The sequence below is a fragment of the Ranitomeya imitator genome, chromosome 10 (assembly GCF_032444005.1).
Source record: "Ranitomeya imitator isolate aRanImi1 chromosome 10, aRanImi1.pri, whole genome shotgun sequence".
Taxonomy (NCBI): Eukaryota; Metazoa; Chordata; class Amphibia; order Anura; family Dendrobatidae; genus Ranitomeya; species Ranitomeya imitator.
The window spans coordinates 93,719,057-93,746,366 of record NC_091291.1 but is presented as its reverse complement, the minus strand read 5'-3'; the positions used below and the strand labels follow the sequence as shown (position 1 = coordinate 93,746,366).

The 27,310-nt window shown below is 44.8% G+C and overlaps 1 protein-coding gene across 2 annotated transcripts in view; it reads left to right on the top strand.

Annotated features, from left to right (window-relative positions):
- Positions 1-27,310, top strand: part of MMEL1 (membrane metalloendopeptidase like 1) — a 469,687-nt gene that overhangs the window by 311,356 nt on the left and 131,021 nt on the right. For both annotated transcript variants that reach the window (XM_069742373.1, XM_069742374.1), the window contains exons 3-5: positions 18,613-18,648; positions 18,882-19,043; positions 21,894-21,974. In XM_069742373.1, coding sequence (XP_069598474.1) covers positions 18,613-18,648; positions 18,882-19,043; positions 21,894-21,974 — 279 coding nt within the window. The remainder of the gene's footprint in view (positions 1-18,612; positions 18,649-18,881; positions 19,044-21,893; positions 21,975-27,310) is intronic.

The following is a 27,310-nucleotide window of genomic DNA, read 5'->3' as shown; positions in this document are numbered from 1 at the left end:
ATCAAACATGATTTGACTTATCATCTACTATATAATTGTCTAAGGGTCACTTCCATCTTTCTGTCCTTCTGTCTGTCTGTCACGGATATTCATTGGTTGCGGCCTCTGTCTGTCATGGAATCCAAGTCGCTGATTGGTTTCGCCAGCTGCCTGTCATGGCTGCCGCGACCAATCAGCGACGGGCACAGTCCGTCAGAAAAATGGCCGCTCCTTCCTCCCCACAGTCAGTGCCCACTCTGTACTCCTCTCCAGTCAGCGCTCACACAGGGTTAATGGCAGCGTTGACCGCGGTGTAACGCACTCGATTAACTCTGCTATTAATCCTGTGTGACCAACTTTTTACTATTCATGCTGCTGCTGCCTATGCAGCATGAATAGTAAAAAGATCTACTGTTAAAAATAATAAAAAAAAATAAAAAATAGTTACATACTCACCTTCCGGAGCCCCCGGATCGAAGCGGCCGGTTACCGATGCTCCTCGCGACGCCCCGGTGACCACTCCATGCATTGCTGTCTCGCGAAATGATGATGTGCGGTCTCGCGAGACCGCTGCGCCATCATCTCGTGAGACCGCAATGCACTCATCAGACCGGAGCGCGTGATGAGCATCGGTAACCGGCCGCTTCGATCCGCTTTGAAAGGTAAGTATGTAACTATTTTTTATTTTAATTCTTTTTTTTAACAGGGATATGGTGCATGCTACGTGACTGGACAATATACTACGTGTCTGGGCAATATACTACGTGGCTCTGTGCTGTATACTATGTGACTGGCCAATATACTACGTGACTGGGCAATATACTACATGGCTCTGTGCTGTATACTACGTGACTGGGCAATATACTACGTGGCTCTGTGCTGTATACTACGTGACTGGGCAATATACTACATGGCTCTGTGCTGTATACTTCGTGACTGGGCAATATACTACGTGACTGGGCAATATACTATGTGGCTGGGCAATATACTATGTGGCTGGGCAATATACTATGTAGCTGGGCAATATACTATGTGGCTGGGCAATATACTACGTGACTGGGCAATATACTATGTCGCTGGGCAATATACTACGTGTCTGTGCTGTATACTACGTGGCTCTGTGCTGTATACTACGTGACTGGGCAATATACTATGTGGCTGGGCAATATACTATGTGGCTGGGCAATATACTACGTGGCTGGGCAATATACTACGTAACTGGGCAATATACTACGTGGCTGGGCAATATACTCCGTGACTGGGCAATATACTACGTGACTGAGCAATATACTACGTGACTGGGCAATATACTATGTGGCTGGGCAATATACTACGTGACTGGGCAATATACTATGTGGCTGGGCAATATACTACGTCGCTGGGCAATATACTACGTGTCTGTGCTGTATACCAAGTGGCTCTGTGCTGTATACTACGTGACTGGGCAATATACTACGTGACTGGGCAATATACTACATGGCTGGGCAATATACTACGTGGCTGGGCAATATACTACGTGGCTGGGCATTATACTATGTGGCTGGGCAATATACTACGTGGCTGGGCAATATACTATCTGGGCTGTGCAATATACTACGTGGACATGCATATTCTAGAATACCCGATGCGTTAGAATCAGGCCACCATCTAGTTATGTATAAATTTGTTAGAACTGTGTATTGTATTGTAAGTTTATCTCTTTGTGATTTGTCAAGTACTTAGTTTATATGTCTTTGTGTGTTTCTTATTCATTACTATGTTTTTATTGTAAGGTATTGGAACAACTGATAATTTTTAACAGGTGAAGAACGCTATAGGTGATTGTGCAGAGACAATCACATGACTGGGACAGGATGTAGTATATAAGGTCGAGGTCTTTTCATAATCACATGCAAAGACTAAGAACCATAATGTTCGAAATGCGTCTGCCCAAATAATTCTTCCCACTTTGGGGGTTGTGATTTACACGCTGGAAGAATTAATTTTAAAGAATTTTTCAATAAACTAAAAAATACTTTTGAGACAGGTTGAGCTGGATTAACTTCTTGTTTGATTGCTTTTCCTGCTTTACTGCAGCTTCCGTGCTCCGAGTCCTGGATATCTTAAAGGGTGCGCTGACTTTTTTGTACTTTCTTATGATTTTTTATTCATAGTGTAGAGCTGCCGCCTGCTCTTGCTGTTAACAGTTGTCCCATGCTAGTGCTGATTGCAGAGCGATCAGGAAACAGTGATGTGAGCTGCCTTCTTCAGCACATGGTGCCGGGGAACAGCGCAAACAGTACCGCTAATTCCCAGGTGCTGGTGCGTGTCACACTGATGACACAAGGATATCATCTGTGTTTAATCAAAGTGCACGTGTCTGGCACTTTTTGTAGCCTGTGCTGCTACCGGAAACATGGACGTCTGAATATTCCATTAGTGAATTTGGCCATTTACCAAACTTTGGCCGACTTTTGCCGATTTTTAGGAAAAAAGTTTGGGAATCCAAACACGAATTAGAGTATGCAACATTGGTGCTGAATTTGAGATTGGCAAATGTTTTCTGAACAAGTTTGCTCAAGTCTAGTGATAATGTCCTGCTGATAAAACAGTGATTTTTATCAAAACTACAGCAGGTAGCCTAGAAAGTGACTCATTAGGAATCAACGTTTCTGTATCTACACTATGCTGCTCTCAGATTAGTTGGCAAAAACTTGTTAGGCTACGTTCACATTAGCATTGCATCGGGCGCAGCCGCAGCAACACATGCTCAATGCGCCCCTATATTTAACATGGGGGGCGCATGTACATGCGTTGCTCTTGCGTTTTGTGGCGCATGCGTCACTGTGGTGCAAGCGTCAGGGCGCAGAGGACGCTGCATGATGCATTTTTTTCTGCGCCAAAAATCATGCAAAAATGAACGCATGCGTCACAAAAAGCTGCGTTTTGCATGCGTTTTTGCATGCGTTGTGCGTTGCGTCGCCGACGCAGCACCGCACAACGCAAATGTGAACTTAGCCTTACAGATTCACTTAAAACTCCTTGTTCAAAATGCAAGATCTGATACAGGACACTTCCTTTCATAAATAACATCTGATTGGTTAATAATAATAATAATTTTTATTTATATAGCGCCAACATATTCCGCAGCGCTTTACAAATTATAGAGGGGACTTGCACAGACAATAGACATTACAGCATAACAGGAATACAGTTCAAAACAGATACCAGGAGGAGTGAGGGCCCTGCTCGCAAGCTTACAAACTATGAGGAAAAGGGGAGACACGAGAGGTGGATGGTAACAAATGCTATAGTTATTCGGACCAGCCATAGTGTAAGGTTCGGGTGTTCATGTAAAGCTGCATGAACCAGTTAACTGCCTAAGTATGTAACAGTACAGACACAGAGGGCTATTAACTGCATAAAGTGAATGAGAACAATTTTTTTTTTTTTAAATAGGCCACACAGGGATCCTTACATTAATGCATTGAGGCGGTAGGCCAGTCTGAACAAATGAGTTTTTAGGGCACGCTTAAAACTGTGGGGATTGGGGATTAATCGCATTAACCTAGGTAGTGCATTCCAAAGAATCGGCGCAGCACGTGTAAAGTCTTGGAGACGGGAGTGGGAGGTTCTGATTATTGAGGATGCTAACCTGAGGTCATTAGCGGAGCGGAGGGCATGGGTAGGGTGGTAGACTGAGACCAGAGAGGAGATGTAGGGTGGTGCAGAGCCATGGAGTGCTTTGTGGATGAGGGTGGTAGTTTTGTACTGGATTCTGGAGTGGATGGGTAACCAGTGTAATGACTGGCACAAGGTAGAGGCATCGGTGTACCGATTGGTGAGGAATATGATCCTGGCAGCAGCATTCAGGACAGATTGGAGCGGGGAAAGTTTGGTAAGAGGGAGGCCGATTAGTAGAGAGTTACAATAGTCCAGACGAGAATGAATAAGTGAAACAGTCAGAGTTTTTGCAGAGTTGAAAGTAAGAAAAGGGCGAATTCTAGAAATGTTTTTGAGATGCAGATAAGAAGAGCGAGCCAGTGATCGGATGTGGGGGGTGAATGAAAGGTCAGAATCAAGGATGACCCCAAGGCAGCGGGCATGTTGCTTTGGAGTAATGGTGATGGCAATGTCAGGCAAAGGTAGGTTAGTAGAGGGAGAGAACACGAGGAGTTCAGTTTTTGACAGGTTTAGTTTCAGATAGAGGGAGGACATGATGTTAGAGACAGCGGTAAGACAATCACTGGTGTTTTCTAATAAGGCAGGCGAGATATCAGTTTTTTTTCCTCCGCAAGACAACATACTCGGCACTCTATAATTGCAACCCTGAATAGACATTAAAAACGTAATCCAATTATAATGGGTTTAATGTGATTATGTTCTTGATGAGGCAGGGACTAATGGGCTATAGAACTTTTTATTGCAAGGGTCATATTTCATCGCCTCTGTAACAAAGCCCGAAAAGTGAACATAAAGATAAATGTTCCACCTGAATTCTAAGTGCAAAAATAAAGGATTTAACGTGTTTAAACTTAGTTCTACTAAATAAAAGTTCATGAAGTAGCAAAGAAATTGGCAACGACCACCAACATAGTTAAGGAATGCTGCATAGTATCTTACACTATTTGTGTTGGACAGGAGCAGCATGTCTCTAAAGCTGAAGGACTCACGTTACTGGTGAAAAAAAAGATGTTATTGTCTGAGCGGTTTGTGCTTTGGATGTAGACAAAGAACGTGCCGATTTTACTTTGGCCTTTGAAGGACGGAAAATGTCTGGAAAGTAATTGCAGCTATGATATTACAAAGGATTTCTATAAAGGTCATTTGTGGTTATGTGAATCCTCCATGTCCATCGACATCGATATTGAAATATAAAGATAAAAACTAATATATTGTAGAATATGTATCAGAAACCAGATGTGGCATGGTTATAACTAGTGATGAGCGAATATACTCATTACTCGAGATTTCTCGAGCACGCTCGGGTGTCCGCCGAGTATTTTTTAGTGCTTAGAAATTTAGTTTTTCTTGCCGCAGTTGAATGATTTACAGCTACTAGCCAGCATAAGTACATGTGGGGGTTGCCTGGTTGCTAGGGAATCCCCACATGTACTTATGCTGGCTAACAGATGTAAATCATTCAGCTGCAGCAAGAAAGACTAAATCTCCGAGCACTAAAACATACTCGGCGGACACCCGAGCGTGCTTGGGAAATCTCGAGTAACGAGTATATTCGCTCATCACTAGTTATAACTGACTGGAGGACTATACCATATTTGTGGTCAGGCTTAAAGGGCAGCTCCATTCAATACTAATAGTAGCATCAATGGTACATGGACATATCCTAAGCTAAAGATAAGCCAATATGGAGATTGTTTTTAGAATTAAGAATATTAATTTCATCAACATTGCTCAGAATAATGGCCTACAGGAAAATTGAGGAAAAGAAAGTGAACGTTTTAGAATTTTGTCTTTTTAGTATAATTCATTCAAAATTATCATCTTAAAGGGAACCTGTGCTGTAAATGCAGAAATAATCTGTTTTGTAATTTGTCCGAAATACCTGTCTTCAGTCCTGGAGGCAGGCCTTTCCCCCCTGCTGCAGACGCCTCACAGCCGTCACTCAAGTCTTCTTGGCGCCGGGCGCCGCCTCCTCAGCGCTGTTTGCTTTGAAATCTGTCTGCGCCTGCGCTCTTTTGTCTTGCCTGGGGCAGGCGCAGTGAGCGCTGCCCGTCTGTCCTCATATGGAGTCTCGCTGACTGCGCCTGTGTGGCCGCCCTGCTTGTGAATCCCAGCACCTCAGAGTCTTATGATTTATTCACACTGCGGGGCTGTGATTCCTGGGCATGCACACTGTGACCTGGGTGAGTGGCTTAGACTTAGGGACCTACTAAAATCTCTGAAGAGGTGAGTGAGAGGAAGGAGCAAAAGAGTGAGAGATAGAGGCAGAAAATCACACATAGACATAGCTGTATTTTTTTTTAGTGTTTGTTTCACTTCAGTGATGGATTCAAAGCTACACTGCTCAGTACAGCTATGTAATGTCCTCCATGCTGCTTTTACCTCGGAATATGTGCTACATATACAAAGAAGAGCAAGAAGCTCTCATATCTCCGTATCCAGATTAACACATACATCCCAGCAGCCAGTCTCAACCTACTAGCTCGGAGAAAACTGAAATTTGCAGGATGTAAGCCATTTAATAAACAAAAATAGTGTTATTTCTTATAGAGAATCTGCCAGCAAGTTTTTGCTACCCTTAGGCTACTTTCACACTAGCGTCGTTTTCAATACGTCGCAATGCGTCGTTTAGGGGAAAAAAAGCATCCTGCAAAGTTGTCTGCAGGATGCCTTTTTTCCCCATAGACTAACATTAGCAACGCATTGCGATGCATTGACACACGTCGCAACCGTCGTGCGACTGTTGCACCGTGTTGTGGCGGACCGCCGGCAGCAAAAAACGTTACATGTAACGTTTTTTGCTGCGCTGTGTCTGCCATTTCCGACCGCGCATGCAGGCCGGAACTCCGCCCCTGCCTCCCCGCACCTAACAATGGGGCAGCGGATGCGCTGGAAAAATGCATCCGCTGCCCCCGTTGTGCGGCGCTTTCACTGCTTGCGTCGGTGCGAAAGTAGCCTAACTGAGAGCAGCCTTATTTAGGAGCAGAGACTCTGATTCCAGAGATGTGTCACCTACTGGACTCCTTGATGCCTGTTTGATAAAATCATTGTTTTATCCGCTGCGGATTTACCAGTCCTCTGAATGCTGAGCCCTGTATAACCCCACCCACACCAGTGTTATTTAAAGTGCATGATTTTGGGGGCGCACCTCCTTCAGAACAGGATCACGGGGTGCCAATAGGTTATCTTTACTGCCTTCAACCTTTTGAAAGTCCCCATGGCTTCAATCTTGACACTCTAGTGGTATTGCAGTATATAGAAGATACAATCAAATGATTGTTTGTTCGAGGACCCTAAGGTAGTAAACAAAAAAAAAGGTTCAAAAATATGAAAAAGTTTTTCCTTACCTTAAAAGTGTACTCTTTTTTTTCTGTTTCTTTACAAATTTCAATTATTTTTAACCATTGGCATAAAAAATAATTCTACATTGTCAAGTTCATAATGACCAGGAGAATAAAGATACCTTCACACTAAACGACGCTGCAGCGATCCAGACAACGATCCGGATCGCTGCAGCGTCGCTGTTTGGTCGCTGGAAAGCTGTCACACAGACAGCTCTCCAGCGACCAACGATGCCGGTAACCAGGGTAAACATCGGGTTACTAAGCGCAGGGCCGCACTTAGTAACCCAATGTTTACCCTGGTTACCATCGTTAAAGTAAAAAAACAAACGCTTCATACTTATGTGACGCCCAGGAGACCGGGGTACCCAGCACCGGACCAATGGGGTCTGTCTCTTGAGGGAGATGTCACGGGTGGCTTGACCCGGTGCTGTGGCCTCAGGCAATGCACAGTGTAAGGGGTATCATGAGGGAACAGGCACTTACTTGATCAGCAGCAGGTTCTCCCAGCGGTGATGATCCCGATCCTGGATATTGGCTATTGTCCAAATGAAAGTCTGAGGCACTGAAACGTTTAACCAGTTTACTTCAACATAAAGGGATTTACAACCAGTCCTGTCACCGGAGTCTGTATGGGAACTTTGAGTTACTTTGACCCTGCCGGGGTCTTCGCCTCTTATTGTACGCAGTTTCTGTGTGGCCCTGCTGCTGTATGTGAACTGGCTGCCGGCCCAATCTGTCCCCTCCGGGTCCTGGTTCGACGGGCAACCCGAGTCCTTTTATCGGCTTAGCCCTTCCAGGAGTACCGCTGAACTCTGTGTCTGTTGCTGCGTCCGGCCCTAATGAAGCTGATATCACCTCACGTTTTTCCGGATGCTGTATTATATATAATGAATACAGCCACGGATCCGGTATCCGTCTTTGCGCCTGTTCTGGGTAGTGATTAATGCTACCCGGTTCTCACAATGTCCTTTTTCTCTGTCCCTTTTCTCCTCAGGCCGGTGATTTGGGCCTGGAAACCGTCATAGGGCTGTTAGAAATTCAGCTGTATGACCTCTCACTTTCAGCTCCTTAGCCCAACTGCCAGTTCTTCTCTCAGACCAGAATGGATCAAGGGTAGTCTCTGGAGCTCCCCCTTCTGGCCGGAGGTGGTAGTGCAGTCTTGCTATTTTAGTATTTGTATTTAGCGTCAGTAACTGTTTTTGTGGCAAATACCCCTAGGGGTGCCACATTCCCCCTTAGTTAAGAACAGTACTCCGGGACTGTGGGACGATAACATTTTGAAATAACAATTAATATGTACAGAGTCAAAAGTTACAAAAACCACTCAAGGAAACAAAAATAGAGTTCTGTAGATAGTCACTTCAAATAGCGTCCACTAATACAGTTCTATCCTTGAAGGTACTAGGAAAGGCACTGCGCTTTGTGTCCAAGAATTTAGTTCCATTTTTCCAACGGAGTTACCAATATAAAGTCTAACGAAAGTTCAAAAAGAGCAAAAAGCAAAGTTCAAAAAGCAGTCTTTCCGGAGCTTTGATTTAGTGCCTCCGGGCTGATAAAAAGTTCAAGAATATGCAATAAGTTCATACAGACAAGTCTCTGTAGGTACTGGGCTTAAACGTTGCAGAATGATAACAATGACTATAGTTTTATAGTTGGTAATCCGTATACCTGGCCGGTAATTGACCCTGGGTACTACGCTGTGATCTACGTAATAGCGGTGTCTCTTCATGTGGTGTACTACTGTCTACTGCGGATGTAGTATCTGCCCGCTCTGCTAAAGATAATTCCACGACTATGGAGTTGGCAAGTCCACCGTGAATGGGATTACTCTGATCAGGAATCTGTTCTTCCTGGCCTGGAACCTCCCGTAGTACGGGGTCAGCCTCTTCCTGTCTTGGGACTTCTGGTATTGGGTTCGGTATTGGGTAAAAGGCCACCATGGGAACCACTACTGCACCATGGTATGTTAGTAGGGTTTTGGGAAAGTCTCCTATACAGGTGTGATACATTTCCTCTTCTTTTTCCTTTACTGGTTGGACCTGCATGGGTTGAATAACTTCTGGTTCTGGCTGGACAACTTCTGGCTCTTTCAATGCTTCCGGACATAATTTAAGATTGTCTCTTGACACTAGTACAGATGTTAAGCCTCCGTTTTTGCTAATGAGACACATTTTAGGATTATCCATTCTTGTTGGTAAAACTGTGTAGGGTACGGCTTCCCACTGATTGTCTAGTTTATTGGTTCGACGATTTCTCTTGAGCACTTAGTCACCCGGTCTTAATGGGGTCGCTAGAGCATTCTGGTTGAAAGTTCGCTCTTGTCTTTCTCTATTTTGATGAAGGCTTCTTTCCACACTCTCTTGCACTTCGCGATACTGCTTTTGCCGTATGATATCCCAATTGGAGTCTTGAACTTCTGCGTCTGATTTCAGAATTCCCATTTCTAGATCGATTGGTAATTGGCCGGGTCTTGCACGCATAAGGTAAGCTGGGGTGCAGTTGGTGAAGCTCACCGGGACATGATTATACAGATCCACCAAGTCAGGCAATTTCTCTGGCCATTGATTCCTTTCTGTCTCAGGTAAAGTCTTTAGTAGGTCTATTACAATATGGTTCATCTTCTCGCATAAGCCGTTTGTTTGTGGATGATATGCCGTCGTCCGGATCTTTTTGCAACCATACATATTACAGAATTCTCTGAAGATCTCTGATTCAAAGGCTGTACCTTGATCGGTGAGAACCTGTTCCGGATATCCATGGGGTCTACAAAAGTACGTTTGGAACGCTTTGGCTGCTGTTTTTGCTGTCAGATCTTTTACGGGTACTACTACCAAGAAGCGTGAATAATGGTCCACGATGGTCAAGGCATAGACATAGCCGGACCGGCTCGGTGTCAACTTCACGTGGTCTATGGCTACAAGTTCAAGTGGTTGTTTGGTGATAATGGGCTGCAGTGGTGCTCTTTGGTTCTTTTGATCGTTTCTTCTGAGGTTGCACGGGCCACAGTTTCTGCACCACTGTTCGATTGATTTTCTCATCCCGACCCAATAAAATCTTTCTCTTAGAAGTACTTCTAACTTTTTCCAACCGAAGTGACCAGCACCATTATGGTAAGCTTCGAGGACCATCTTCACATCTTGTTTAGGCACGATAATCTGCCAAACCAATTCATGTGTTTTCGGATTGGTGTACCTTCTACAGAGCTTCCCTTGATACAGGAACATTTTGCCTCTCTCTTTCCAGAGTTGATGCGTCTCTTCTGGGGCATCCTCATCGGGATATGCACTTTGCTCAGTCAGCAGTTCCTTCACCAACTTCACAGCCGGATTGCTGTCTTGGGTGTCAGCCCATCTATGGTGTGCTAACGGATTAAAATTCACCTCTTGTTGTTTCTGATAGGTACTTGACTGATGATGTTTTGCCTTGGGATGATGGAAGGCTGGTAGTTCAATTTCTTCAAGCTCCCCCGTTTCTTCTTCTACATCTCTCAAGTGTGGCATCCGGGATAGGGCATCGGCATTTCCATTCTTGCGACCTGCTCGATACTTGATTATGAAGTTGTAATTAGATAACCGGGCTATCCATCGCTGTTCTAACGCACCTAATTTGGTTGTGTCCAGGTGGGTCAACGGATTGTTGTCAGTATAGACAATAAATTCTGCAGCGGCCAGATAGTGTTTGAAACGTTCAGTCACAGCCCAAACTACTGCCAGTAGTTCCAATTTGAAGGAGCTGTAATTTTCTGAATTTCTTTCAGTAGGCCGGAGCTTTCTACTTGCAAAGGCGATGACTTTCTCCCGACCTTCTTGCTTTTGTGACAGCACCGCTCCTAGTCCCACATTACTGGCATCGGTGTAGAGGATGAAAGGTTGATGGTAATCTGGGTATGCCAGAACCTCTTCTCCGGTTAGTGCCTTCTTTAGTTGTTCAAAGGAGTCTTCCCTTTCATCGTTCCACTGAAAAGGAGGGTTTCGGTTTGAAGGTTTCTTCGTCTGCCCTACCAAGGCGTCTTGCAAGGGTGCTGCCAACATGGTAAATTCTTTTATAAATCTGCGATAGTAACCCACCAATCCCAGGAATTGCCTCACTTCTTTTGCGTTGGTAGGTCTTGGCCAATCCCTTATGGCGCTTATTTTCTCAGGATCCGGTGCTACTCCCTCCGAACTCACGATGTGTCCCAGGTACTGTACCTTTGGCTTGAGAAGGTGACATTTGGATGGCTTGATTTTCACGCCATACCTGGATAAGGCTTCGAACACTTCTGCCAGGTCTTTTAAGTGTTGTTCGTAAGTCTTTGAGTAGACGATCACATCATCTAGGTACAGGAGGATGGTCTCGAAGTTCTTGTGTCCGAGGCAGCATTCCATCAGCCGCTGGAAGGTACCGGATGCGTTGCAGAGTCCGAATGGCATGCGATTAAATTCACATAGACCCATTGGTGTGGTGAATGCCGTCTTTTCCTTATCTCTCTCAGCCACAGGGACTTGCCAATACCCGCTTGTTAAGTCTAAGGTGGAAAAATAATTAGCAGATTTCAAAGCAGTCAAGGACTCTTCTATCCTAGGCAAGGGGTAGGCGTCTTTATGGGTGATGTTATTAATCCGCCGGTAGTCTACGCACATTCTCATGGTTCCGTCCTTTTTTTTGACAATCACTAGAGGGGCCGCCCAGGGGCTACAGCTGTCTCTTATTACCCCGGCCTGTTTCATCTCCCTCAGCATATCTTTTGCACATTGATAGTGAGCGGGCGGTATGGGTCTATATCTTTCTTTTATTGGGGGATGGTCACTGGTGGGGATTGTGTGTTCTACCCCTTCTATCCGTCCGAAGTCCAATGGGTGTTTACTGAAGACTTGTTCATATTCCGTCACTAGCCTATACACCCCTTGTTTTTGATGGGTAGGTGTTGAACTTATGCCCACGTGTAGCTGTTGGCACCAATCCTCCAATTCTCCGTCTGAGCCGTTGCCTTCCACCTGACAGGTTGGTTCTAAGGGCTCAATGGTTGTGATGGCATTGTTGTCAACAGTATATAGCTTTGCCACTGTAGCATACCTTGGCAAAGTGACCTCTTCCTCTCCACAGTTCAAAAGTCGTACCGGCACTCATCCCCGGTGTACCTCGACTACCCCTCGTGCTGTGAGTATAGTGGGCCTGCTGTCGGTGTACACTGGTTCTATTAAGGCTTGATAATCTCGTCCCTTAGTACCAATGGCTGCTCTACACCATACCAGCATTTCTGTTTTTGGTGGGATTACAATAGACGTTGGATCACTTACCCTCACAATGCCGATTTCTCCACCTGCAACTTCTACCTGTTGCCTTAACATCAATACTTTTATTTCCCTTTGGAGAACTCTCTGCTGGCAGGATTGGGCAGTTTCAGCAATTTGCTGCAAGACAGAAATAACTTCGGAAAAGCAGTTCTCTAACACATTCATTCCTATCAATACAGTTGGTTCACAGTTCCGCCGGTCAACATCAACAACAATTATACCATGTTTCTTCAATTATACTTTACCAATCTTTATGGTCATCTCCCTGAATCCTAGTTTCGGTACCAACTTACCATTACTGGCCCATATATCTAGTTCAACATCAGAGGGCCCTTTATCAATATCTGCATCAGCCCAGTACCTCTTATAAAGGATATACGGTATAGATGAAATCTGGGAACCTGTGTCCAGCAAAGCGTTGAGGGGAATTCCGTCCAGCACGATAGGGATAATGGGTCGTCCTCCGATGTACCTGTCGTGCCAGGGTGTTGGGCCTTGAAAGTTCATTCCTGCGAAGCGGCCCGCATTCCCAGGGGATTCCCGTTTAAATCACAATCTCGTGCAAAGTGGCCTGGCTGCTGGCAACGGCGGCAAATGGGCTGTCCATCCGGTTGGTAGCGGTCGCGGGGTCATCCTCTCCATGTCGGGTATCTCCGGGGTCTCATCCATGGAACATCCTCTCTACGGTTTGCCAACTCCATCTTGGGTCCTCTCATCTCCTGCATGGTTTTAGCCATTGAAGCAACAACATCAGTTAAAGAGTCAAGCTTTTGTTGAAGAGCCTCATTAGTACTGGGCCCCAGGGGCTTAGCAATGGCCCCGGACATAGCTGATGTCACTTGCACTCCCTGTTGTTGAGGTGCCTCTGCCATGGGTTGCGCAGGATCCTGATCCCGAGGTGCCTCTGCCAGCTGGAGACGTATAGCGCTCTCCTTTAATTGGGCAAATGTCAATTCAGGGTTCTTAAAAACAAGCATGCTCACATGCCCCCGGTGAGAAGGGGTGTAGAGTCCCTCAATAAATTGATCTCTTAGCAGTTTATCCGCTCCGGTGTTAAAAATGGGTTCAGCCAGTGTAAGTGATTTAAGGGCTTCCTGCAGGTTTAAGGCAAAGTCTCTCACGCCCTCATTAGCTTTTTGTTTGCAATTAAAGAATCGTACTTTAGCTTTGCTGCCGGCAGTGGTTTCAAATGTAGCTTTTAATCCAGCAAATATGCGTTCAACAGTGCCTTTTAGATCAGCTGCCCATGCTGTGACTTCTCGCTTAGCATGGCCACTTAACTGCATCATCAGGAGACTAACACGCTGAACTTCACCCACGGGGAACATGTCAATATGGGCCAGCATCTTTTCTCTGAAATCGTCAAGGGTATTAGGTATTAGGCTCACCTTCATACATTGGAAGCCACGGGCCACCCGTGGTATATGGCATCAGCACCGGCATGATGGGCGCCACTCCTTGCACCGCTGCGCTGCTGGACTCTCTATTGACACTCTGTCTTTCAGCTGCATCAGCGTTGCCGGGTGCTGCGACGTCTCCGTGCTACGACATACTGTGCCCCCTTAGTTAATCCGGACCCTTCTGGTCCTCCGCTTCCGTCGGGATAGTGTAGATTCGTTCCGCTGTGCAGCAGGATTGGTTTCCCCTTGCTCTGACGTCAGAGCGCTCAGCGTGGTGCCACCCACAATGACACGCCCCCTGCTGCTCCCGCCCGCCGCGCGCTTCGTAATGGCGGATTCTGAAGTTTTTCAGTCAGACTGGGGCTCAGGTAATGGCGTAGCCCAATTAACAGTCTCGTGCCTAACGGTTATGAGGTGATTACCTCAGGGGATGGCGGCCATCTTTACTCCATTATAACCAATGGGGAAAAGTCACTTTCAATAGTTTTCAATGGGGAACGGAATTTTCTTTAATAAAATCAATTTTCACTATTTTTCATCCAAGTTTTCAAAGTTTTGGGCTCCAATCACGGCACACAATACCCGGTATACGGGCTGGCTCGATCCTGTTCGTGACGCCAATTGTGATGCCCAGGAGACCGGGGTACCCAGCACCGGACCAATGGGGTCTGTCTCTTGAGGGAGATGTCACGGGTGGCTTGACCCGGTGCTGTGGCCTCAGGCAATGCACAGTGTATCATGAGGGAACAGGCACTTACTTGATCAGCAGCAGGTTCTCTCAGCGGTGATGATCCTGATCCTGGATAGATAGCTATTGTCCAAATGAAAGTCTGAGGCACTGAAACGTTTAACCAGTTTACTTCAACATAAAGGGATTTACAACCAGTCCTGTCACCGGAGTCTGTATGGGAACTCTGAGTTACTTTGACCCTGCCGGGGTCTTCCGCTGAACTCTGGAGTACCGCTGAACTCTGTGTCTGTTGCTGCGTCCGGCCCTAATGAAGCTGATATCACCTCACGTTTTTCCGGTTGCTGTATTATATATAATGAATACAGCCACGGATCCGGTATCCGTCTTTGCGCCTGTTCTGGGTAGTGATTAATGCTACCCGGTTCTCACAATGTCCTTTTTCTCTGTCCCTTTTCTCCTCAGGCCGGTGATTTGGGCCTGGAAACCGTCATAGGGCTGTTAGAAATTCAGCTGTATGACCTCTCACTTTCAGCTCCTTAGCCCAACTGCCAGTTTTTATCTCAGACCAGAATGGATCAAGGGGAGTCTCTGGAGCTCCCCCTTCTGGCCGGAGGTGGTAGTGCAGTCTTGCTATTTTAGTATTTGTATTTAGTGTCAGTAACTGTTTTTGTGGCAAATACCCCTAGAGGTGCCACATTTACCTTCCGCTGTCTGTCCCCGGTGCTCTGCTTCTCTGTACTGGCTGTGAGCACAGCGGCCGGAAAGCAGAGCGGTGACGTCACCGCTGTGCTTTCCGGCCGCTGTGCTCACCGTGAGTGCAGGAAAGCAGAGCGCCGGGGACAGACAGCGGAAGGTAAGTATGTAGTGTTTGTTTTTTTTACTTTTAGGATGGTAACCAGGGTAAACATCGGGTTACTAAGCGCGGCCCTGTGCTTAGTAACCCGATATTTACCCTGGTTACCAGCGAAGACATCACTGAATCGGCATCACACACGCCGATTCAGCGATGTCAGCGGGAGAGCCAGCGACCAAATAAAGTTCTGGCCTTCTAGCCCCGACCAACGACATCACAGCAGGATTCTGATCGCTGCTGTGTGTCAAACTGAACGATATCGCTAGCCAGGACGCTGCAACATCACAGATCGCTAGCGATATCATTTAGTGTGAAGGTACCTTTACCGTATATCACCTGCTCATTTTTATCACATAATAAATGCTATAAAAAGAAAATCACCTAAAAATATCAAAATTGTGGGGTTTTTTTGCTTATTCATCAAATTTGGATTTTTTTCCTCCCCATTTCCATTTATATGATAAAATGAATTGTGTCATTCAAAACGGCAACTCATCTTGCATAAAATAGCTCTAATATGGCTCTGTGAACAGAAAAATAAAAAGTTATGGCTCTGGGAAAAAGGGGAGTAAAAACCATAGGCTCAAAAATAGAAATTGGCCACAACAGTAAGGGGATGATCTTTAGAGATCTCTAGGAATTCGAAGTCTGACATAACCAAGGATTTGAGCTTCCTTGATTATGAAATCAGGGGTTGTCCGAGGTAACAGATTTGACAATTTCTATAAGTGTACAAAAGGCAAATGTGTTTCGAGACTGCACTGGAATCTATAAAAAAATTATAAAATAAATTGACTTCAAACAGGGCTTTCCCTTAAAATGTTTCCAATTTTTTATTTGGAATGAAGCTTATCTCTAATGTCTGTAAAGAAATACAACCAGAAGGTCACTTTAAATTCCCATCGCGCCTCAATGTGCTTTGTTAAGCTGATTTGTTTTATTTTTCTGCTTATGAAACAACCCGTTAAATGTCTGACATGACCCATTGTGTAATTGGAAGATTCAATTTAATTACGCGCATGGAGAAATGATGCTTCCCTGGCGGTTTTGGCCGAACTTTGATAACTTGTATCGCAAACGTCCTCTGGGAAAGTCGTCAAGGTTATTGTATCAGAAACAACATGTTAAGGTTTTTGGTATCTCTTAAAAAACTTTTTGCCTACATCTGACGTGAGGTACGCTGATAACATTGTATATGTGGCTGGGGGGAGGAGGAGGGCTGGGAACAGTCATTGGAGCTTGGTAGCCATGTTCTGTATCTCTCTTGGTGAGTTTGGAGTTTAGAATTCCTCCCGTCCAAGATTTGGGTTCATATTTGTCTATGTGCTATGTCATCAGAGAACTATATAGAAGACAAGGGCCATATTATAGGACAGAAGTGCATTTGTTTTTCTCATTCCATGACCATTAGCACAATTTCTCACCCATTATTTACTATCAATGCCGTTATTTTGGAGAGCGGAGAACTGTCCCAAGTTTTTACACCCAGTCACAAAAGGACCAAAAAGCATTGGGCGCCTTTGCTCCAAAACAACCTCCTTGCCTATCTCTATGATATGCGTGCCCCTGTATGTTGGAACTAAATCACTAAAGGGTCTCTCTGGTATGAATGAATTTAAGGAAGGTAGAGCCATTTGCTCCAATGCCGATCTTTGCATTCAGTTAACATTCAATTTTATTACAGGCTTCAGAAATATTACTGACCTTGATTAAAGCTATTCTAAGATGAAATGTCTATAGCTGGAAATATATTAAAATGCTTCAAAGGGAATGTAGCTACCCAACTGAGATCATCATGATGTAGATTCAGAAACCCTGATTCCAGTGATTCATCACTTATTGGGCTACTTGCTGCAGTTTTGATAAAGCCGCAGCAGACAATGCAGTGATTTTATCAGTTCTCAGAATACTGATCTCTGTAGAACCCCGCCCCCCCACCACTGATGGGCAGTTTTCTGTGTACACTGCGCATAGGCATAAAGCCAGAAAGCTGGCAATCAGTGGTGGGGGTGGGGTTTTACAAAGCTGATGAATATGGAGGACTACCAAGCAACAGGTTTACTAGTCCTCTAGTTATAATCTGCTGATAAAACTGTGATTTTATCAAAACTACAGCAAGCATCCTAGTAAGTGACACGTCACTGGAATCAGGGTGTCTCTAGTATGCTAGTCTTAGATTAGGTGGCAAAAATTTGGTGATGGACTTCCTTCAAATGCATGCAGAGAGATTATCAGCACCAGAGAAGGCAACTTTTCCACTTTTCTCTGAAGTCCTAGAAAATTATATATATACTAGACTGTGGCCCGATTCTAACGCATCGGGTATTCTAGAATATGCATGTCCCCGTAATATATGGACAATAATGATTCCAGAATTCGCGGCAGACTGCGCCCGTCGCTGATTGGTCGAGGCAACCTTTATGACATCATCGTCGCCATGGCAACCATTATGACATCTACTTCGATACTGTGCCCGTTGCTGATTGGTCCAGGCCTGGCGGTCTCGACCAATCAGACGCGGGATGTCTACGTCCTTTATGACATCATCGTCGCTGTGCCCGTCGCTGATTGGTCGAGGCCTGGCGGCCTCGACCAATCAGAGAGGCGGGATTTCCAGGACAGACAGACAGACAGACAGACAGACGGAAAAACCCTTAGGCAATTATATGTATAGACTAGATTGTTGCCCGATTCTAACGCATCGGGTATTCATATGCATGTCCCCGTAGTATATGGACAATGATGATTCCAGAATTCGCGGCAGACTGTGCCCGTCGCTGATTGGTCGAGGCAACCTTTATGACATCATCGTCGCCATGGCAACCATTATGACATCTATGTTGATACTGTGCCCGTCGCTGATTGGTCGAGGCCTGGCGGCCTCGACCAATCAGAGACGCAGGATTTCCAGGACAGACAGACAGAAAGACAGACCGACAGACAGACAGACGGAAAAACCCTTAGACAATTATATATATAGATAGATACATATATGTGCATGTATAACACATCAGCTACTGTGCTATGTCAGTATTTTTACCATAGGAATTTTCAGTGGTACAGTAGGTTGTCGTTGTTACGAGGTCCAGTGTCCTAGTGATCCTAATGATAGAGTATTGAGCTTCCAGACCAGAGAAGATGTTTTCCCACAGGACGTCTGGGACACAGCACAATAATGAGACTCTACTTTAGATCTGATCTTTTCATTGAAAGGGTTGCTGACATTTACAGTTCTTTTTTTATCAGCATCTTATTGTTCTTTGTACTACCTGTTCAGTGTAATTGGACCAGGAACCACGCGGTTGCTATTCTTACATGGTCAACTTTTCTCATTGTGAATTTTTGGTCTACGAGATTTTTTTTTTTCAAAATTGAATTGAACTGTTTTGCTTGTTCTTTCATTCAGAGACCGTTTGCACAACGACAGGATGTGTTACCGCAGGTATGTTGAAAGATTTCACAATTAACCCTTTCATTATGTAATGAATTCTTTAATTACTTTCACCATTTGATAATTATGTTGGAATACAAAGCTATTTAATTAAGTTGCGATACAACCTAGATCTTCCTTGTTCTTTGTACCTCGTAAACACCTGAGGGCTGAAGGCTTTATTCATTGAAAAGGTTTCGATGAAATGTATTACTTTTTTGTTTTTGCTTTTTTTTTTTTTAAAGCTGCAAGAATTATCCAGAATATGGACCCATCTATAGAACCTTGCACTGATTTCTACCAATATGCCTGCGGTGGTTGGTTAAATAAGCATGTAATACCAGAGACCAGCTCCCGCTATAGCATCTTCGATATTCTTCGAGATGAAATGGAGATTATATTGAAGGGTAAGAAAATCAAATGCATGCATCTTTGGGTTGGGAAAATGGCACATGGTCCTTTACACAAGTTTTGTACTATGAAGTTGTGTAGTACTGGTTAAATTGTATGCCAATAAGAGAAACATTGCTCTGGAATAGGGTTGAGCGACTTTTACTTTTTTAGAGTCGAGTCGGGTTTCGCGAAACCCGACTATCTCAAAAGTCGAGTCGAGTGAAATCGACCGACTATGGCGAAAAGTCGGGGATCGACCGAAACACGAATCCCAATGCAAAGTCAAAGGGAATTTTTTTTTTTTCTCTCTCTCTCTCTCTCTCCTCCGCTCCTCCGTCCCTGAACAGAAAAGCTGGTGCTACACATTGCAAATCGCTACAGTGAGAAGATGGCGATAAGAATCCACGCCACTAAGACCAATGTCATCACTCTGCCCACGCTCCTTCATTGGCTGAAAAAATGGCGCCAAACGCATCATATGAAACGCGACTTTGGCGCGAAGATCGACGACCGCATGGCTGATCACACGCTAGGATCGGGTTGGGTTTCATGAAACCCGACTTTGCCAAAAGTCGGCGACTTTTGAATTTGTCCGATCCGTTTCGCTCAAGCCTACTCTGGAATACCTTAATAAATTTGTGGCATATAAGGGCACCACATGGAAGCCCATGAAGTGACCATTGCTCTGTAGGTTAGAACCATGGGGACACTGAGTGGTGACGCACAGGCTCTGGCAGGTGTATATTACAAATGAAGGTCAGACTTACAATCACTGAAACGGCTGACCTATTGTACTAATGCCTGAAACTCATCAACAGGGATGAGCAACTAATTTCCTCAAGGTACCACATGTTAAACTGGGACTGTTGTGGAGGCTGAGCTATTGGTGGTGTCACGCTGCAGTTATGCAGGTAGCTCCACCAAATGGCAATAGAGTGGAAGTAGGACAGCACGTCTGCAAAAGCAGACCTGCAGTGCTGCAGTGAGGATACAACCAGGTGACAGCAGAATAGTCAAACAAACTGAGTCAAAACCTAGAACGTCACGCAGTACAAAGGGAAAAAACAAGCACAGAGTCAGAGGAGCGCCAGACGGTTAAAACCAGTCCAAAGCAGCAGTAACAGAACCAAGAGGCAAAGTCAGGTCAAAGCCAAGGCCAAGTCAAACACCAGGAAATCGAAAAACAAGGTTAAACTCTCAGACAGGACAGGCAGGGAGGAAGGAACAGACATGGGCTAAGTCAGAAAGCGCAGCAGGACAAATCAGGGTACTACCAGAGTCAGATACTCACGCCGTAGGTAGAAAATATAACTGACATCACCTGCAGGACACAGCAGGAAGAAAGAGCAGACCTGAACCTAAAACGAGGCCATGCAAAGTTAACTCTTGACATGATCAGACCTGGAAAGGGCAGACAGGACTCAAAACCTGGACTAGATCACGACAGGTGGTAATCATGTCACCGGTGCAGCTGGTAAGGCGTAGCTACAGTAGGGCACAGTGAGTAACTACTTAATTTATTATTTTCATGCAGCACAATCTGTTGGAAAGAAAAAAAATATTAATCAAAAACCCATTACTGGCCAACTGAAACATTAATATTTTGCGGTTCTAGATCTCTGGCTTTTAGTCATCTGCACTATGTAAAAATCCTAAAATCAGATGTTACTTACTCTCCCTGACTCCAGTGCTTCCTCTCCGCTGCTGCTTCGGTCTCTGTTTAGTGGCTGCAGCTGTAGCATCATGATGACTACAGTGGGCATCACCCCTGCAGCCAATCACTGAGTTAGGCAGCTTATGCGGTCTGCATCAGCAGCAGAGTCACTGAGCTCAGTGAATGGCGGCAGCGGTGATGTGTGCTGTAGTCTTGACATCACTAGAGCAGCCAGTAAACAGAGATCATAGCAGTGACAGAGAGGCAGCGCTGTAACCGAGGAGGATGAGTGATATACCATTTCAATATGGTCACCAGAAAGCATCCTTAAATATATTTTAAAAGTATCATTACCTTCTCCACCGGCGCTGCTTGGCTACTTATAGTTCTGGGCCACATGATATATGACCGCTGGCAACGTCAGGAGATACAGGGCTCAGAGTAGCTGAATGGTGGTGCAGGAGGCAAGTACAGTGTGCATATTATTTCATTTAATGTAGTGGTCTGGTAATTACAGATCATGGTGATGTACTTGTAATGCATGTGTATTACTCAAATTATAATAAACGATATTTGGGCCTCATACACATGTGACATATATTCATTCCACAGGTATGGACCCACATGTGACATGTGCGTTAGGCCCAAATGTCTTTTCACCAGGCCTGAAGTGTGGTTCTGGAAGAGAATGAGGCTCACTTTTATCCAGAATCACACTTTGGGCCGGCCGAAAAGATATTTGAAATATTCGATATTCAGCATTTTTAAATGCATGCATACCAGGATCTACCCCACAGTCTTTATAGATTGTTGGCTGCATGGCAAGGATTTTATATCTACTGCCCAAGAAGAGTGTTAATGCAAGAAGCAGGTGGCATATTGTAACCACCACAAGAGTCATGCGCCCTCACATTGAGGAGCGCCTCAACAGTCAAGCGCACACTGCGTGCGACATACAGTGTGCCCCTGACCTGCATATCTGCGCGTCTACGCAGGTTCAATTGCACACTTCTATAGCTCACCAGCAGAACCCGCCATAACTGCCAGAGCATATCAGAAACTACACTTTGGCTGTCGTGGTCCTCAAGGAGATCGGGAATCTCCTTGAGGACCACGACTGGGTTTGACCTGAATGCCACACTTTGCCCAGGTTTGTTCTACAAGTTTGTGTCCATAATCCCCAACAATACTTTGTATTTTTTCTGTTAAGGTCTACTGGAAGATTCTGACCAAGATGACCGTGATGCCTTTAAAAAAGCCAAAATTTTGTATAAATCCTGCATGAATGAAAGTAAGTAATATACAATTATAATGTATCTTACAAATCAGTGCACTTGGGGGTTTTCTGGGACAACACATAATTTATCGGTGACTGGAAATGGATTCATTATGCAGATGGTAATATTTACACTTCACAAATACTTGTTACTTTGCGTTGGTATATCACATACAATCCAATGAAATACATTTAAGTTTGTGAGTGTAACTTGAAAAAATGTGGAAAAGTTCACATGGTATGAATACTTTTTCAATGCACCACATATACAATATCTTCAGCATTAAAGTTTATGCGACCTGTTACCAGGATCCGGTCTATCAGCCATGTCAATAATTTTTAGCGGCTGCACAGGAGCCCTAAGACTCGCCTCTTATTTGACTCCATCAACGCCTCATCATCATTGTTGTGGCATGACGCAGATGTGACGTTGCACCAGGCCAGCTAATAAAAACAAGAACAGCATTTTCCAGGAGAAAAGAAGCGATCCTTATAGCTCCCTTGTAGCAACCTCACATAACTAATGTGGTCAATAGACAGGGCTCTGAGAGTCAATCCACTCCAGTGCTAGTCAGTATCTATGTTTTATTAATACCCATTGTACAGAGTAATTCATTTTCTTCATAAACATCTTATTCTTTTCATTCATTAACCATTCTATTCTATCCTAATTTGCTCTCCGTTATCCGTTTTCTTCAAGTCCTATGACCATTCACAGTCATCCTTTCCTTATGTATTCCAGAAATACTCATGATACAACTTTTCCAAACAGAAAATGTTTTTATCATCACAGTTCAATTGCAGCTGGTTACTTTAAAGCTGGCAAAGTTCCAGTGGATTGAGTGCCATTCCATCCTCTGTAGATTATAACACTACACAGATGGCCCAGTGGGGTCCACTATACAGGTGCAGTCATTATTGAATTATAAGCATGGAGAAAACATCCAGCCTCTCAATCGCATAAGGGCAGAATATTTTGAGCTAAACAAAATGTTGACCCATATGTTCCCTATTTTACAGTCTATATGTAGAATAAATCTAAACAACATTGAGTAACTTTGAACAAACACTTTTTCTTTATTAAACTCTTAAGCTGAACTTGCTATTCTGATGGTGGAGTCACTGTGTGATCATATTACAATTAGTGTTGAGCATTCCGATACTGCAAGTATCGGGTATCGGCCGATATTTGCTGTATCGGAATTCCGATACCGGGTTCCGGTATTTTTGCAATATCAGAAATCAGAATCGGCGTGTGCGGTGCGTATGGTTCCAAGGGTCTGGAAGAGAGGAAACTCTCCTTCAGGCCCTGGGATCCATATTAATGTAAAAAAATTAAGAATAAAAATAAAAAATATGGATATACTCACCCCTCCGGCGAACCCTGGCTGTCACCGCTGTGAGCGTCTGCCTACGTTGCTGAGAATGCAGAGAGTGAAAGACCTTCGATGACGTCGCGGTCACCTTGACCGCGACGTCATCGAAGGTCCTTCACTCTCTGCATTCTTATGAACAGAGGCAGACGCTTGCAGCGGTGACAGCCAGGGTCCTTCGGAGGGGTGAGTATATCCATATTTTTATTCTTTATTTTTTACATTAATATAGATCCCAGGGCCTGAAGGAGAGTTTCCTCTCCTTCAGACCCTGGGAACCATCCAGGATACATTCCGATATTTGTGTCCCATTGACTTGCATTGGTATCGGGTATCGGTATCGGCGATATCCGATATTTTTTGGATATCGGCCGATACCATCCGATACCGATACTCTCAAATATCGGAAGGTATCGCTCAACACTAATTACAATACTTATCTTGCATGATCCTAATTTGCATCCTGTATTATACTCCAGAGGTACACTCACTATACTGCTGGTGGAGTCACTGTGTACATACATTACATTATTTATACTGTTCTGATCCTGAGTTACATCCTGTATTATAATACAGAACTCTTGAATTCAGAAAATGTAAACCCACCCCAAGATCCCGACTTAGGCAGTCCCAGAGCACCAGAGGTGTCTGAAAACGGGTCAACAGAACCCTTTTGTCAAGGAGTTTCCTTGACAGAGTCCTGATCTCCCACATTCACAGATCCCACAGGCAAAATACCTTCACAACCAAGGTAGTGTAAGCCGGAAGATGTCCATGCGGTGTGCAAAGATCAATCACTTGCCCTCCTGCCTCCCACTCCTGGAAGAAAGGCTGAAATCAGCCCCTAAAGTAGAATACCCATGATGGAGCCCTCTCTTTCCAGAGGTTTGCAATATTGATCTTAATGAAGGTATCCAAAAGGAATACCACAGGGTTGACCATAACCAACCCTCCTAGTCACTAGTATTGTAAGTAACCTCCCTCATGACCAGGTTCAGTCTGTTCCCCCATAACAGTTGAAAGAACAAACTGTAGACTCGAGACTCGAGTCCAGAGAGTCCCCAGCAAGATGCACACACTGCCCATATAAATCAGTGAAGGGAGCAGGTAAGCTTTTATCAGGTATATGCTTTCCCTTAGAGTCAAAAACCAACCCATCCATTGGTTCACCTTCTGAGTAGCGATCTCTAGACAGCTGTCCCAATTTTGTTTGTGATAATCCCCCAGGTCAAATTCGATGCCAAGGACTTTTGCAGAGACTTTGGGTCCTGGAATGATGTCTGGGAGATTAAAACCAATATCTCCTTCTCCCAGCCAGAGACTCACGCAATTATCCCTGTTGAACTTGGGCACGGATGACTCATGTAGTGTTCTACCTCTGATATCACACACTCTGCCTCCTCATAAGATGAAGCAAAAACTGTGACATCATCAGCATATGCCACCACCCCCAGAATGGCTTCCAGAGCTACCTGGTCCTTCCTAAGAAGTGGGTCAATAGCAAACACGTACAGCAGCAGGCTCAATAGACAACACCAGACCCAACTGCAAAAGAGCTGCCAATCCAACCATTCACAAGCGAGAAACTCTCTGCCCCAGCGTACAAAGTCTTAAGCCAATCAACAAACCTCCCAGGCAGACCATACTTCAGAAGAGCAGACTAGAGGTACTCATGATTAACCCGATCAAATGGTTTTGCCCGGTCCATTGACAGTGTATACCTTTTCCAGTGGCCAGCCCTGCACTGCATCTCGGAAACAGGAAACACAGGACAGCACTAAATGTACTGCGGCCTGGAACACAGCAATTCTGGGACCCTGAAAATAGTCAGGTTGAAAATTTAATGAGCTGTTTAAACAGCACCTTTGACGAAACCTTCCTGTCTGTATTGAGAAGCACTATCGGTCTCAAATTCTAAATGGGAGATGGGGCATTACCCTTTAACAAGATGATCAGGGCAGACCTCCTCATTGACTTTGGCAGAGAGCCCAAGGAAAGACATTAATTGAATACCTCAGTCAAGAGGGGAACCAAGGTGTTCTTGAAGGTCTTACAGAATTCAGATGTTAAGCCATCTGGACAAGATGATTTTTTTAAGCCCTTCAATTGCCAACTTAACTTCCTCTTACCTGATCATGTCTGTCAAAATGTCAAGAGAGGGGTTTACCTCTGGTTCAGGGATGGCTTCAGTCAGGAAAGCCGACATCTCATCCCAATCAAGATCACTCTTCCCCAAAAGGTGTGAGTAGAAGGAAATGACGACCTCCAGGATCCCAGTTGAGACAAGATGCTTGAGTTTACTCATCAGACCCTGATACAGTCTGTACCTCTTCAGACTCCTGAGGCTCGAGAGCTGGTGGAAGAATCTCACCACCTTTTCCTTGAACAGCTCACACCCCTCTGACTTACTACTAAAGGTACAAATAAGGGTACCTGCCACAGAAGAAAATTCTTAAGGGACTGTTTTATCTTCACTTCTTCCAAAAAAGATGAATTGAGCCTCCAAAAGCCTCTACTCATCTGGGGGGTCTCTGTAACATTCAGATAAAACAAAATTAAACAGTAGTCGAAGAACTCCGTCATGACAACAGGCTCTGCTGAAGAGACGGCTTCTTCCTTTAAATAAAACTTGTCTATTCTAGACATAGAGTTACCTCTATGATAGGTAAATCTCTCGTCATCTGGGGTGTGCCGGATGTGGACATCCACCTGGCGAGCCTCACTAGCTATACTATTAAGGATGATGCTATCATAAGTCAGCTTGCCTATGAAACCTCCTCTATATCAGGGTCTTGTGACAGTCTAAAGATGACCTTCTGACTCGTAAGGAGGTAGGGCTTGATCCGCATAAAGAGAAATTTCCGGTCCCACTTAGATTAAGGACCATAGCTGTTAATAAGCCAGAGTTCTTGAACCTTCATAAGGACATCTAAGATCAGGCACACCCAATTTCTAACTTAATAACCCATAGGTATTCTACTTGTGCGGTAAAAAGGACCGCCACTCCACTATACGGCTTGGCTGCAAGAGACGAATAAGAGAGCCTGAGTCTCCAATCCCTCTTTGCTTTAAAGAGGTCTGACACGTTTGGCAGCCTTGCAAAAGAAAATGTCAGCTTCCACCCGGCTGAAAAAAATCAAAGGCCACACATCTGAACATATTTGACTTTATGCTGGTGACAATAATGGACTTCAGCATCAACACATTGGGAAGCGCCATAATTGGTGATTGAGTTATATGGCTTTTTTCATCCCAATTCACTTATCCTCTGCCTCAGAGGAGGAATCTTTCCCTTCTTTATTGACACAGAGGTATCCATTTACACATTTTTCATATTCTATTGTCCTTGTCTCTGGGCCATTCGCTTCCCCCAAGGACCTTGCATCCACAGATGAAGGAGACTCAGAACTCCCTGTAAGCCCCGCCAAGGCCGGAACCACACCCTCAGCTTCATCCTTAGAGGATGAGATGTTCTCTAGGGCTTAGAACTGGTTAGAAAGACCAACCAGAGGGGAGTCAGTTTTACCTTCATTAGGTACCTTTGGAGTGGGAGAAGATAATTTAAATCCCTTCTTTTTCTTCTTTTTGGTGCAGAGCTTACGCTTGTCCTCTTGCCACTGCATACTAGCCTCATCCATACTTTCATGATGGGAGGATTCTGTGGAAGTGGTGCTTACCTCCCTTTGGATTCTCCCAATCTACTGATCCAACTCATCATGCCTCGGGGCCTCAGCAGCAAGACTGTCATCCAGGAAGGGACCACCCCATTAGCGCACGGTTCACCCAGTTCCTTCTCCTGTCTGAGCCTGTCCAGATGCCTCAGCTGGGCAGTCATCTTTTTCTTGCTTTTCCTCCATAGCCACTTAGCTCCTTCACCTTTGCTAGTCAGTTCCCCAGCAGAACCAGCCCCATGGCTTTCTCCCACCAGGGTCACAACCATATTAGCAAGGGACCGAGTATAACAGCTGAATGAGTGAT